Source organism: Cataglyphis hispanica, chromosome 5 (assembly GCF_021464435.1).
Source record: "Cataglyphis hispanica isolate Lineage 1 chromosome 5, ULB_Chis1_1.0, whole genome shotgun sequence".
NCBI lineage: Eukaryota > Metazoa > Arthropoda > Insecta > Hymenoptera > Formicidae > Cataglyphis > Cataglyphis hispanica.
In genome coordinates this window covers 7,985,356-8,001,871 of record NC_065958.1, presented here as the reverse complement: position 1 = coordinate 8,001,871, position 16,516 = coordinate 7,985,356, and the positions used below count along the sequence as shown (strand labels likewise).

General features: G+C 35.0%; 1 protein-coding gene across 10 annotated transcripts in view; it reads right to left on the bottom strand.

Annotated features, from left to right (window-relative positions):
• Positions 1 to 16,516, bottom strand: part of LOC126849941 (dystrophin-like) — a 392,976-nt gene that overhangs the window by 73,539 nt on the left and 302,921 nt on the right. For 9 of the 10 annotated variants that reach the window (XM_050592384.1, XM_050592380.1, XM_050592375.1 and 6 more), the window contains one exon: positions 13,006 to 13,178. In XM_050592384.1, coding sequence (XP_050448341.1) covers positions 13,006 to 13,178 — 173 coding nt within the window. The remainder of the gene's footprint in view (positions 1 to 13,005; positions 13,179 to 16,516) is intronic. The other variant, XM_050592377.1, reaches the window with a different exon arrangement.

Genomic DNA, 16,516 nt, shown 5'->3' with positions numbered 1-16,516 from the left:
AATATATAATAATATACATTTCACGTGTGACAATCGATTTGATAAAAAGATGTAACGTTTACGCTGCTGAAACAAAACCATTCAGATTTACTTTTATTAGATCACGAAATATTTTCAAAATTTCGCGAGTTTTTTCTATTCTAAATTATAAATTATTATAAATTTATAATTCAAAAGAATCTTATCACGGTTTCTATTGTAAATGATAATTCTACCAGACATTATTTAAGAATAATCTATTTTCAATCGTTTCTATAAATCATAACTAATACAAGTTACATTATGTAATAATAAAAATGTTATGTAATAATAAAGAATTAAAAAATTATATAGTGATATTATTAACGCGACGATTGATTAATTATAGAAGTTTCAAAATATATGACGATTTCTATTTGCTTCATATATTTTCGCTTTTTCATTCTATTCTAACAAGCGAGAAATGTATTAAATCCTGATAGTCAATGTGATTCCGTAGGGAGCTATCAAAATTCATTGTGGCCATCGATCTCTCGATAACATCGGCAGTCCGCCATGTGGTTCGCGTTGAATTAGTCGACGTTATAAATAAATTTCGCCTCTAGATAAAATTACTATTGAAATAGCGACGAATGCGAGATTCGGCCATAAATATTTCGCGTAGTAATGTAGTACCGACAAAACATCTTTCACGAGAACAATATTAAATATAAGTTAATCGATACAAATGCGCTTACGGACGTAATGATATGGATATGGATGGATATCAATATTTATTATTACATTTCATTCATCTTTGAATAAATTCTTCTCATTGTCTGTTAAATTAAACGCGCTGACTTATATTCGTGATATTTGAAAATATCATACTCAAGTTACATATCAATAAAATAAAAATAAATTTATATTCGGCTTATAATTCATTCAATTGGCTAAGGTCTTATCTCGTCAGTATGCATAATAAAGCTTCCTTAAATCTTACTTTTATTATATATTTTCTTATCAGTTTATTCTTTAATAAATAAATAAATAAATAATGAGTATTAGTTTTCCAACCTTGTCCTTGTATAGGAGAACTCTGTCACTGTAAAAACAATTGTGAACTACAAAACTGATCCATCGCAGAGCGCATTCGTTATTCGCGACACGTCGCCCTTACAGAACGAAATGTTACCGTGTTTCAACCTCTTATCCTTTTTTTTTTTAAACGCCGATAAACATCTACCTCGCTGCATTCCGAGGACCAAGGAGATTCTGACCGAATATCGCAAAAATTCATTCGTACTCATTGCGCCATCGTTTCACGATAGACCCTAGTATAGTTGTTACCGACTCGGCAAACCGCATTATAGTAAACGCAGATATTCATTCGATAAAACCCTTTGATCTATTGTGCCGGCGGCGGCTCGTTGTGGACGGCATCTGCATCGTCGTCATCGGTCTCATCCTCGTCCTCGTTGTCGTCTAGTTAACGTAATAAAGCGAGCAAATGGAATTGCCACGAACGGGCAGAACGTTATAATTCAACTCGAGGGAACAATTTGCCGGTACAATCCCAATCTGAGTAAGGTCGACTTGTCGCGCAAAATCGGCCCAAACTTCTACAATAAACAACAGCAACAACGTCGCCATTAGTGTCGCGTTAGTCTCTCTCTCTCTCTCTCTCTCTCTATTTCTCTGCATTTTCGAGATACAACTTTGCGCTGCGTCCGTTGCAGAATTGAACATTGAAATTGAATCAACCTTTAAACTTTTTAGCAATATTCTAAAAAAAAAAAACTTAAAATAGATAGATAAAAAAGTTATCATTTGTACATATAAATTATCTAAGAATTAGGACAAAATATCTTGACACCACTTCTTTTCAAACAATATGCAAGATTTCTTTGGTCTCGATCTCCATAAATCTCTCCATAAAAATATGTTCTAATAAAGGAAAGAAAATAAATTTATTCTGAATTAATTGGATGTATGATAAATTACTGAGACTTAGTCAATTTATCAATATTAATAAATATAATAAACGTAAAATAGAATGTAATAAATGTAAGGTAAAATAAAATATAATAAATGTAAAATAGATCTAAATTGTGTGTGCCGTTATTTATCTCTAAAAGGATTAATAGTTTCAAACAAATTTCAAGCTGCTGCAGAACATTACCAAATCCACTATCGGGTTGTTGCGTTAGAATCGACTACTTGGTACGTATTTAGTAAGTTATGTAGTCCGTTCGATAGCAATTCCGATAAAGCTCTGGTTTACGTATGAGTTTACTATTGTTTCACAGCTGCCAGTGTTGGTACCACGTATTATTTTACGTACCGTTACAGATCCATTATGTATGAGATGGAACGTTATGTATGAGATGGATGTAACCTTTGTCATGCTCCGCGCATATTTTTCAATGTTTTAGCGAACAAATGCTTTCGATTATTCGAAAGATCAAAGATATTTGTCCGAGGGACAAATCGACGATGAAAAGAAAAAATAATATTGTTCAATTCATGATGGCAACTGCCCAAGATTTCCAAACAAAACAAAATTGATAACATAATAATATGCGTATTATCGCAGATATGCATAAAATTTATGAAATTAAATAAATCTTACCAATGGTTCGTACGATACGCGTGTCGTTCGTGGAGAGGCGCGATACAAACTTTTCGCTCGTAAAACGAGTTTAGCAGTAACGTTGCGAGCGTATTTGTACAAATAACAATAACGCATATTTTGTCGCGATCCTATGAGTTGTAACCTCCGCACGTGTAGTATCACAATCGGCCACGCAGCTGAAATAATTTTGCTGATGTTTTCTCATATTTACATATCCATCCTTTCCCGCACGATTTTATCAAAATATGATAAAAGCGAGGATTTTGATACGCATTTTGTAAAATTAATAGTATTACAAAATTAATAGTTTAGACAAGCTTTCTTTTTTCCTCAAAATTTATCTATTTCTAAAAAGTATCCATTATGTAAACTCTAGGTTTAAAAAAAAAATTGAATTAATTAATATTAACAGAGTTTATTTCGGCCAGTTTAAAAAAAAAAAAAAAAAAAAAAGAAAAATTAATTATATTTTCAGACACTTGTCATGTAGTACAAATCCTGCGAGTTACGTTAGTTAAGAAATTATCATTCACTCTTCTCAGACTTCAGTATCGATTTCTAATGAGAACTTAAATTCCACGAACCTTTATAATGAATCCACCGAACATGAGACATCATTAGCGCGGCAACGTCTGGATTAATATCGCGCCTTTAAGAGCATTTTCTGATTATATGAAGCGTCCGTAGATATCGATTACTAAAATGGTCGAAAGAGGCATGTGGTTAATCCATTTTGCGGATTAGCACGGTGGTAGATCGGAACTGTTTGAATCGGTTTGTGGCATTTCCTAATGAGAACGCAAATACCGGAGCAAGAGAGAGAGAGAGAGAGAGAGAAAGAGAGAGACCAGAGAATTACTCACTGAACAGACATGATGCCTGCAGTTAGATCGCGGATTCCACGGATATGTTGGAGGGGTTTCGAGTTTTTTTCTCGTCGAGGGTGATCGAGCGATTATGCATTAACAATGCGCTTGTGATTTCCGATCATGTCTGATAGATGCAAGTGAAATCAACGCGTGGCCAACTGGTCGCAAAGCAGCCATGATCGTTTGTAATTTCGAAAGTGATATTAATCGGAATATATGCGTTGTAAGTATCAGAGGCGAATAATATTGATGAAATGAAAAAATAATTAAGAGAACGCGTTTTAAATATATTACCATTTTATTATTATCTTTTATGACTCATTATTCAAATCTCTTAATTTTCGTTGAATCACTCGCTGATTTAATACACATAGTTATCAATGAGATTGCGGTGCAAAGCACATCTCTCAGTTAGTATTCACAGCGTTATTATATGTTCGCTTTTGATTACGTTTCCGAAAACTGCATCAAAACTAACCACAGTTGAATATTTGAGTTTCCATGTAAACTGCGAATCAAACTGAAAAGACGGAACCACACGTGCTTTATTTCGAAGAATTCCTTGTATAGATTAAATCAATTCGTTTTTTTTTTTTCTTTCATTCTGAGATAGGAGATAAATCGCGAATTATGTTAGATGGATAATCCAATAATGATCCAGAAGAAAGAAACGTCAGCGCATCCTCCTCTGTAGCAGATGAAAATTTTTTATTCTCAACAACTTCAATCATCAGAAATTTTCTCCCCTCACCATTTTTCTCTTCGTCGTTTTCTCACCGATACAAGCTGACATCAGTCACCCAATTTCGTTTCTTTCTTAAATCACGGGCATTGTCGTCAATCTTGGTCGTCGTGACAATACGCGGCTGGGTCAGATGTTGCGTCCCGATGCATCCTTAGCAAAGGGTCTCTTCGCTGGGGAGTTTCTTCAGCCAGCCGGAAATTAAAAATTTTGAGCTGGCCGGGACACGAAGGGACGCGCTCGTTCACGCTCGATGAACACCAGCGCCTTCCCGTCCATCTCTCAACGGGCATACAGAGACCCGGGCCAGGAGGATCGTTCATCGATCCCTGCCCTCTGCCCATCGAATTCCGATCTCCCGTGGAATCGCCCGCGATTTGTATCCGTGGCATGATAGCTCGATGACAGTGGTTACGCGCGCGCGCGCGCTTCCGGCCAATTTCCTCTCGCGGGACCCGGAACACCGGAGCGGGGACAAGAGCGAAAAAGGTAAAACGGGTGAGCTTTAACGGATACCTGTGTCGTACATTTGCGAGAACGTTACAAATTGAGTCACGCTCGCGTTCGTGTGAAAGAAAGTGAAAAATGAGCGATCGCGCGAGAAATAGATCTGAAATAGAGGAAAACAAACAAAATGTATGAATAATAGCATGCAAAGCTATACTAAATGTGCGTTCTCGATATTTGAAAATTGTGTTTACACACAGAAAAATTAATAATTAACATTTGTTACAAGAAAAATATTTTTAAAACATTTCTTCGCTGTCAATTTAAATATTCGCGATATTTTTAAATGCAATTAAATTACAAATATTATAAAAATAATATATATATATATATATCATGTTATTAATACAATTTTTTAAAAATATTTTGTGAATATAGCTGCTTCCTATATTTTATTTCTATGGATTCGTGAGATCACATAAAATAAATGTGTCATTTATGGTAATTGATGACTATTTAATGCAAATTACAATTTTTCAACAGACCAAAACAATCTTATTTGAATAAACAACATGTAAAAGCAAAAACAAAGCTGTATTCGCAACGAAATGATATTCGGCCGATGGGTGGCCAATTTTTTGAAACAACAGAATGTGTCGAAAAAGCTTTCCGACGATAATCCAAGTACACTAACTTTTCCGCGAGCAAAGCGCCATTTCCGTGATTTGTAATACGTTCGGCACGACTCGACCGTACTCTGTTCGGCTTTTAAATCGAGATTAACGGAGAAAATCCTGCCCTCAATCGATTACTCTCATAAATGAAATCCTGCGCTCATACGAAGTCGTTCGATTCGTACTGCGGCGCATACGCAGGATTTAAAGTCACTAAGTAAACGTTGTGTCGCATCTGGTGCGAGTAGAATGTAATGCCTGGCAATAAGGGCGCACCCGAATACCAACAGGGTTCGTACACATTTTTTTGTCGCCTTTTATATAAGCTAAACATAAGCACTTTAACATACGTATTATTCTATTAGTCCTCAAAATATCGAGTGCATTTGCTTTAACATTTCAATATAAAAAAAAGAACAATTAATAAATAAAAATTAATAAAAAATATATAAATATAATTTTCATTACGAATGCATTGCGATAAATGTATATAATATCGATAGATTAAAATATAATCGTGTAAATATATCTTTTTAAATGCATTAATAAAGCAAGTAAAAATTATTTTATGAAAACTGAAATTACGACGGAGAGCGTAAGCATACAAAGTATTTTTTTTTTATAATATCAAGTATATGTGTAAAAAATTATTTATATATATATATATATATATATATATATATATATATATATATACGTGTATTAACATAAGCTAAAGAAATTTTTAAAGACATCCAAATATTAAATTTGCCTAACGATAAATGGATTCTCCGAACGATCGTTTAACAGTTTCCCTGGATAAACTGATCCTTTGGGTTATTTGCATAGCGGTATCGAATAAAGCTCGCTGCATTTAACGCGTGGTACCGTCTGTGGTACCTAGTATAACACGGTATCTTCTCGAGATTAGTATTAAGCTGCACCTTATCATACTTTAAGCTCGTGCCGTACACCGGTTAGGAATATGTTCCTGCGAGCCGACTGGGACCGGTAATAAGTTATAGTCGGCTAGAGAGGAAATGCCGGAAGGAAGTTTCGGACGATGCGAGACAGATTTGTCGACGTCGTTGTCGGTGTCGTGCTCGCGAAGAGAACGCCGGAAACGCCGTGCGTTCTGGAAATGCGTTTCTACGTTACAGATCCGAGAATAATAGGATTCATTATGTTACGGGTAGTAAATGCAAATTAGTAGACCACGTAATTTTTATCCTTATTCAACGAAGCCAGCAGCTGCGTTCTTAATCCTTTCGTATGTATCGTGCAAATTATGTGTGTATAAGACTACTTTTTCTAGAGTGTGATTATATATTTTGTGTAGCTATATATTTTTAAATATACTTTTCTATGTAAAAAATAATAAGATTTTATATAATTATGTTGAGTAACCATTGTATATATAGGCTAAATATAAAAAAAAAATTGAGATAACTTATTATTCTTTTTTTAAATGCAAGTAGAAGAAAATGATAGAAAAATTTCGCATAGCTTAATAAGCTTTACCTAAAAATACAATTGAAAATACGATTCTATTGATTAAGACCTATAGCCGTTTTTTTTTTATTTCATCACATATACCGTGATAAAACTTTTCAACGCCAGAACCATAAGTGTCGTTCCCCCTTCGCTTACTATCGCCAACAATTCTCCATCTTTATGTATGGTTCGCTTTTCCGTCTCGCATTCTCGCGTTCTGGTCACGAAGGCATTGCCTCGAGTTTTGTGGGAAATCAGCGAGCCGATTCCGCTTTCTCTCTCTCTCTGCTTTTTCGCATTCGTCTGCTTCTTCGTGCCCGTTGAACGACTCCAACAAATTTCCTGCTCTCCGGTCGTACGTTTCGATATCGAGCGCCATCGTCCTCACGTCTTCCCGACCACACTTGCGATATCACGTAAAAATAATCTTCGATTTGCTACTATCAAGAAAGAGAGAGAAGCCAAGAATCGAACAAGAAGCGAGCGAACGGTATGTGACAAACTCCAGATTCTGCTGTTTCGTTCGGAGCAAGCGAATGAGCGTGGATGCGCGGGGGAGTCAGCTGATAAGACTCAACGGCAATTCATCACTCGGCGATTATCTGGCTGTCAGTTCGGGTTCGGTGATGGATCAAACGTCGTGTTCCGTGTTGTCATGTGTCGCGGCGAATTTTTGCCGTCGCGACTTATCCGTCCGCGAGATACGTGAGAACGGCTGCAGATATACGACGTTCAGCCGATCTAGCTTGAAATTATTATCTCGAGATAAAGTTCTCTCCGTCAATTTTGCTTGTAGAAAAACGTCACTAATCACAAATTGCAAATTATTTTGATCTATTGTTTCATCAGGTATTTGTAGAATCAAGATTATCGATTCTCATACTCTTTAAAGATAATGATATAAATTTGCTTAAAAATGTATATGTGCATTTTTTTCTGTTTACATAGGCAAATATAATTGGCAAATATTTACATCATTATTTTACGTCAAATTGAATATATGATAAATCTTATAAACGATGAAAGATAATATTTTTCTCTTTATTGATAAATTGAAGGATTGTTCCTTTTCCTATTAGCGTCTATTAGAGAGAAATCCGATATTAATTAGGCAAAAGAGCAAACTATTACGATCGTAAAGACCTGCACAGTAAATAATCCTGACGAAAATAATGACTGCACTGCGCTCCGTGATAAGTACGCAAAGACGCGTTTCTTGTAGCGATTAGACAAGCGGTCCATTTGAAACTCACTTCGCCGGAGTCTCCGGACTCAAAGTCTTATCCAACGATATCTTTGAGCGTGCACAAGGATAGTGAATATGCATCGTTGCATTTCTCGACGCTTCATCCGCTTTGGTGCGCTCGCTACGCACGCGTGAACGCACCGCTGCGCGCTATCTAAACGCGCCAGTAATACACGCGCCTGCTTGAACAGCTGAGACACCCATAATTATTCCTCCCGATTCATGTCTCCCCGTTAACGACCTTCGCTTTGGGCAATGTCAAGTCTTAGACTTCACAGCGTCTTAGCTTAGTGCGCACCTTCGTCTGCAGGACTTGCCCCTTCTTGTGTGCACTCGCCGATGCACTCGCCTTGTAAACTCTAGCTTTCGGAGAAGGCGAGCGATTTCATTTGCAAACACAACAAGCGTGTCCTCATCTGCCTTTCGAATTTTTCGCGTTGACACATCGACGCTTCGAAGGATGGAATATTAATTCGCGCGATGGAATATTAATTCGTTCCGATGGAGCGTGGACACGTTTATGCCTCGCAGCCACTCGAATCCTTTTTCATCTCACCGTGTTTTCCATCGAACTGTTGAATCTCGCGTCAGCTGGCTAGTAAATAAATTCGCAATTTCGTTGCCGCCATGGAAAAACGCGGAAAAAAATATTAATTGGCAGTCACACTATTTGTCATCGTAGAGTTATAAACAAGTCGAGCGTGCATAAAATTCAGCGTTTCGAGAATTTTTAAATTTATATAGGGCATAGAATTCAGTGTTTCAAGAATTTTTAAATTTATATAGGATATAAAAATATTTCCTCGAAACACAAGCAATTCTCCAAACACAGATACACCAATAAAGATATATCAGTGTACAGTATCACCGTTAATCGTCGGTATAATTTTGCGCGACGTAATAATTTTTTAGCTGAAATCCGTACACGCGCCAATTTTTTCGAGGTAACGCGCAATTTTTCGCCACAAACAATAGGTCATTTGGGATAAACCGCGCCAGCAATTGTTACACGAGTCCGCGCAATTCGAATTGTACGGTGTGTGGTATGTGTCGGTGTCATCGCCTACAAATACTCGCGCGATTCGTGAACCTTTATTTGTCCGGATGCCAATGCGCGTCGGGAAAGTACCGCCGGATGTTGGACAAGTTCGAAAAGTCCGCGTATCCGACCGCCGGATGCTGTCGCCGTTGCCGCGGCCGCGTGCGTGTCGAGGTAACTAATTACTTCTCTTGGTATTGATTTTACGGCCGTTGCCGTATCTTGTGAAAATAAAAAAATATTGCTCGTGCGCGGATGTAACGATGGCGAAAAGTCGGCTGAAACCGGACTTTTATCCTCGTTAATCTACGTCGAGAGTAGTGCGACAACGACGGCTGCATCGATCACGAAATCCACTTAACGTGCATTTTGATAAGTCATCGCGATGTTTACTTCGAGCTGCATTTCCGCAAAGAGCATATTCCTGTTGTACATAGAGCGTCTCTCAGCCATAGATTTTGATAAACTTGACATAAAAAATTTGCAACAATTTCAATGGATATTATAAAATGACGCATTTTTCAAATTATTTATTATTATGTGTTTCAAAAAGAAATCAAATTTCTTTTTAATACTTTTTATTACTGAATCTAAAATATGATCCCTTTGAACGTGATTAGAGATGTAATTGCCCATTCGCATTTATAATTCCTACATTTATTCAATTTTCAGAATGTTAAGAATAATATCATAATTAAATAATGATATTTTAATTAAAGCGCAAATTCGCCAACATCTGAGGAATCTGTGACAAAATGATTTATTATATTCGTATCATATGGTTAGACATTCAATTCTTAGAGAACAAAACTGCTGTCAAGCACATTCGCCACAACAGTCAAGTTAATCCAAAAAATTTTCTCACAAATAACATTGGCCGTATATTCCGACGACCTCGTTGAAATCAGTGCCAAAAGCGAATTCGTTCGTCGAATTATCGACTTTGGTATTTGCGGCTTGATTGCGGGATAACCACTAAAGTGCTGGGTAATTTGGAAAAGATATATATATATATATATATATATAAAAGAGAGAGAGAGAGAGAAAAAGGGCGGGAGTGAGAGAGACCGGGCGATAGATACAAATTGACGGACGGAGAAGGAGAATAAAGAGTCAATATAGGTACCTACTGATAAATATTGGTCGGCGAACTTCTATTCATCTATACGTGCAGAACGCTCTCGTTGTTCGCATCCTGCACAAATATCTCATGGGTAATTAAGCTCCTGGCCGTAATTCGGATTAATTAATGGAGACCGATTGCGCGGTCTTTTATCGGGATTGACCTCAATGCTGACTTTATGCTGTCGTACCTATTTTCTGTACTGACAGATGCTTTGACTTGCGATTAGCAAAGATATTTATTTCTAAATAAAATAATTAAACAAAAAATCTCTCTCCTTTTTCGAATATGTATAAAAAATTGATAATACTATTAGATATTAAAAATTGATAAACAATAATATTTCTTTCAGAGAGAGATAAACGATTTATTCGCACATACCGAAGATAGAGAAAAAGAAAAAATGAATTTCTTTGAAATAAAATCTTAAATCATCTTATATCATTCGACGATATACTCAAAGTGACGTACTCGATCCAAATACAATAATCTAGTTCGCGGGCAATTTCAATCCCGGTTAGATTGTTTAATAAAACTAAGTAAAATAAATATATCCACTTTAAGAAATCTCGTTTTTATCTATATCCTAGTTCCTTTGTTTATATTACGAGATAAAATTGAGATCCCAATTCAAACATCTAACATTTTTAAACTTATTCTTTCGTAAATAGAGTGCGTGCAGAAAGTCAGATGAAATTAATACTAAACTTAAAATTAAGAGATTAAATAAATAACATCATAAATTAATATTTTCTTCGTCAGTCTAGATTATTAGAAATACATTTCGTCAGTGCAGTGCGCGATCAACATAGATTAATAGCGCCACAATCTAAGATTTCATAACGAATTCGTGTTATTAAGAAATCAAAATTCCACGAATGAATGAAGAATGTCAGAAATTGTTCGCGAGTCGCATTACTGACAAATCGATAAGAACTTCACGTACATCATTAAAGCATAGACTTTCTACCCGAAAATATTCAGACACCCTTCTTCAACAACGCACCGTTGCATAGTTGTCCGAGCAAAGTTTACGGCGGATCTCAGAATCGATGTTCGAGCCCAGAATTAACACACACCGCTATAAAGTTTTCGCTGGGAATCCGATTACGACCGACTATGGTAAAGTTCTCGGAAATGGATTTGCCGTGAAAGTTTCCAAAAAGCGTTAATCGATCGATCGGTCATATGGCCGAGATTTTGAGCAGTTTTGCGTGAACCGACCCATTTACGTCTTTTGTGATAAGAGCCGTTTCGTTTAATCAATACTCAGCGCTAGATCATTATTAATGGTCGATCGATTCTGCACTCACGTTTACTGTAAATATTTAAATTGTAATTGTACATGGATTAATGTATATGCTCGTCTATGAATAGCGCGACTAAGATTAAATTAATACAAATAACATGTAATGTATTAGATATATATATATATATATATATATATATATATATATATATATATACCAAATATTTAATGCAAATAATTAATGAAAAAAAAAATAATGAAAAACTTTTGTAAAGATAAAGTTATTTATTTAGATATAAATGTTTCCCCTTTTTTCTTCGAGAAAAAGAAGAATTTTCCTCACATTCCTACAGATACATTTTAGAAGGATTTCAGCGTAAATTTTTCATGGAGACAAAGCTTACATCCAACATTTTCTTTCAATGCTCAACAATGTCGCAGTTTAGATGAGCATAACATGAAACGAGCAAAATAAAAATAACACATGTTAAGCTATATAGCTTCACCATCAATGCCCTGGGATGTGGTTTTCGCGAAAGTTCGACGTACTTTCTAGCAGTCCACAGTTGCATAGTCGAACAGTCGAAGAGAAGTTTACGCTACGTTTGAGGCTAAATTGGATCACGAATTCTCCAAGTTTCCACCGGAAAATCCTGTGAGGATTTCCTATGAACCGAGCGCAAGCTGAACAAACTCGCGAACAAAAACGAGATTTAAATTTCATATACATATAGTATGTACGATTGCTTTCCAAGATTGCTTTCCGATTGTTTTACACAATAAATTACTTTCGGCGTTATTAAAACCGTGCAAAAGTAGCTTATTATAATTAAAATTATTTTATATATTTTCATTTTCTTCCTCATATATATTTTCATTCGAATCAACAAATCAATTTGTAATAACAAAATCTTTAGAAGCTCGCAATTTTTCTTTTCACACGCGACCATTTCTATGTTTCGTACAGTAGACATTATTATAATACGTAATTGGAACGCTATTAAAGTAGAACGATATGTCGAGGATGCGAAAAGCTCAAAGTTAACTATTCACCCTCTCTCGCTAATCTATTCCGCAGAAGAATCTCTGAAATTGTTCGCATCGTCAAAATCCGAAACTTTTCCCACTGTTACGGCACGATTCGCGATTTTGTACAATGCGTATATATTTTTTCTATTTCTCTCTCTCTCTCTCTCTCTCTCTCTCTCTTTTTTTTGAAGAATTATTGAGGTGCGAGATTGTACGTGCGCGAGAGAATCAGGAATTTTTGCGCTTTCGCGCTGTGAATGCCTCGTGCGCTTCCAAGTTATTCTTTCGACGAAAAAGCCAGTCCGGGTTGGCCTTTTTCAACGCGTTGATTTACGACGCCATTTCGTACGCGAAAACTGTCTTTTGCGATACTACGAGCGAGAATATCACTGTTATAAATATCATCGTGCGCCTTACATATTCACCGCCATAGTATTTCATAGTCTCTTGTTTATAATCTTTAATTTTTATATTAATAAACAATGTTAATAACGGCGAAAAATATGGATTTTTGCACTTACCTGATTGCCATGCTCTTTGCCTTTAGATGATGCCATCTCTGGTTCATTTCATCCAATCGACGTTGCAGCATAACAGCGTCATCTTGACTCGCTAATGAGCTGAGTAATTTTCGTCCGGTGCCGTTCAAAGATGCGTAAACGTCTCGGTGCGTTTCGATTTCCGACTGAAGATCCTGCAACAAGCAGGAGAAAACCTCCTTAGATCCTTAAGAACGAGATTGAAAGATATTGTGATAAAGTAAGATAAAGCGCGTTCATTATCTTCTAAAAAATAATATATTGGAAAAAAATAATATATTGAAGAATGCATAATGATATTTAGTAAAGCACATGATGTGCATTTTCTTTCTTATTCGAAAAAAATCATAAATATTTAAATTAAGTCTTTTATCGGCATGTAAAATACAATTTTTAGTAAAAATTTCTTGTAAAATATAAATTATTTGAATGGCAGAAATAATCTAAATGTATTTCTGAAAATATAAGTTAAAAAGGTAAGAAGTTTTTTTTTCAATTTTAGGGAACTTGGTTCTTTTTATGGAAATGAAGAGCATTCGCGCGACAGAGGGAGAATGCATTCGCGGTGTTTCGTCATCGCTATGACGTGAATTGCAGTCTGCGCGTGGATAGAAATGATTTATATACGAGTTTCCATGTACAACGGTGGTATACGAGTATGTCGGAGCGCCGACATGCAATGCATGCGCCAATGAAAATAAATCGGCGCCGATGCGGAGTGAATTAAGAAATATTCGCTGGCATCACGGCAAGAACAATAGGATTTGTTTTGCTCTTTTTAAAACACTATGTATGCTTCGCAATTACACACCCAGCCATACTTTATTCTACATTTTTCATCGATATAAAATTAGACAAAAGCTTCCATTAACGCAAATTTCAAAAGAGAAATTTTTCTCCATAAAAAATAAGATTTATTAAAATGTCAATTAATTTATGATTGCAAATAATTACATGATTTATTTTTATAATTGACGACTCTCAAAATATAATTTAAGCTAACACAACTAATTCCTAGTTGATAGTCATAATCAATATTGGTAAAATTAATATTACACAAAATCTCATTAAATATTTAAAACTTAATTGATGACATTAGTAGTGGGTTTTAATATTGTATGGAAACTATTTCATATTAATATACAAAGCAAAAACAAATATTACTATTAATAATAAATATTATAGAAAGTATATATATATATCTCACTTGTATCTAAATCGATGATAGAAAACATTCGAAACTAAAAAATGTTCTTCCGGAGAAGTAACATACGATAGCAACTATGAAATCCGTGAAATATCTTTCGTTTCCGTTCGCCATGGCGTTGTCTTAATCTGAAACTGTCCGCCTGTCAACGACGGTCGTACACTACCTTTTCAAACCTCTCCTTCCTCCCAACCCTCTTCAATTTTTGACACGCACGAATTGAAGGCTGCAATCTCGAGAACGATTTCAACCGGGACTCGATTCCCATCTGGGTCGACGATCGACGGGTCACAGCGAGATATTTTTCAACTGCAGTTTCCGCGCGAATTGACACTGGTGACACCCGGTGTGCATCGCGGAGACACGCGTAATGAAAAAAGAAGAAAGGAAGCAAAAACGGATGAAAGGAAAGGGAGAGAGACGGGGAAAAAAAAAAGGAGTAAATATATCGGAGTGGATACTGCAGCGCCGCGTCGATGAACCGGCTTCCGGAAAATTGGGCACATCTATCAAACTGGGATCTAACCCGACGACGAGCGAACTGTACGTTCGTCGAGCGTTTGAATAGGTAACGTTTAATTGAAGCTCTTGGTGGCAGCTTGCGCGGAAGCTAATTTCGTTTAAACCTCCACGTGGAGCTCTATTCTACACTTCAGTCTTCAAAATTTGCAGATTATAAATTATTATATCAAACAATCAAACATGTGTGATAAACAGCCACGATTATTAATAGTAAATATTACAATGCCGGAAAGTATTTCTCATAATTTATTAGTTAACACTCGAAAATAATAATTTATTGAGATATATATAAATTACGCATGTCAAAATTAATCATCGCGATTTAATTAACGTATGTAAGGTTAATTATTAATCATATTAAATTATTCTCCGATAATTTACGCGATCGCGTTTGAAAAATTTAACAATGTCTCGCTTTTAGAAAAGAATCGCGTTTAGAAAAGAAATTTGACAGAGTGTCTCGCGTTCTATTACTTTACTGTTCGAGGGTCGCCGTACGAATGATAAGCCATAAGTAATACGTCAACAATAGCGCGCCAATGTTTATATCGCCAAGGCCGAATACCATGTTATTGATAATTTAAAGTTGAAACATTTTACGTACTATAACATACACGCACATACCTACATACGTATATATACGTATATATACGTATGTAGGTATGTGTATTTAATTTAAATCTAATTTAAATTTAAATAATTAGAGAAATGATTATTACTCACAAAGAGGTAACAACCAAACGATAACTTAATATTCTAGACTTTTATCATTACGTTTCTCTTATTTGAATAAATAAAATAATATTTAATTAAAATTAAAAAATAAATTACGCATGTCAAAATTAATCATCGCGATTTAATTAACGTATGTAAGATTAATTATTAATCATATTAAATTATTCTATATATGTATATATATATATATATGTATATATATATATATATATATATATATATATATATATATATATATATATATACGTATGTAGGTATGTGTATGTACGAAATAAGTTTTGTTAAGTTAATTAATCGATCCTGAGATTCGATTATTTAATTACGCGTTCCCAAGATGAATTATATTTAGATCGTCGAAGAACCGAACAATAAAATACCGGAAGAAATAATAATTCAACTTTACAATATTTAATTTAAATCTAATTTAAATTTAAATAATTAAAGGAATGATTATTACTCACAAAGAGGTAACAACCAAACGATAACTTAATATTTTAGACTTTTTTCATTACGTTTCTCTTATTTGAATAAATAAAATAATATTTAATTAAAATTAAAAAATAAATTACGCATGTCAAAATTAATCATATAGGTATATATATATAGGTATGTGTGTGTATGTATGTATAATACGTAAAATGTTTCAACATCAAATTTTCAATAACATGGTATTCGGCCTTGGTGATATAAACATTGGCGCGCTATTGTTGACGTCTTACTTATGGCTTATCATTCGCACGGCGACCCTCGAACAGTAAAGTAATAGAACGCGAGACACTCTGTCAAATTTCTTTTTTAAACGCAATTCTTTTCTAAAAGCGAGACACTGTTAAATTTTTCAAACGCGATCGCGTAAATTATCGGAGAATAATTTAATATGATTAATAATTAACCTTACATACGTTGATTAAATCGCGATGATTAATTTTGACATGCGTAATTTATTTTTTTAATTTTAATTAAATATTATTTTATTTATTCAAATAAGAGAAACGTAATGATAAAAGTCTAAAATATTAAGTTATCGTT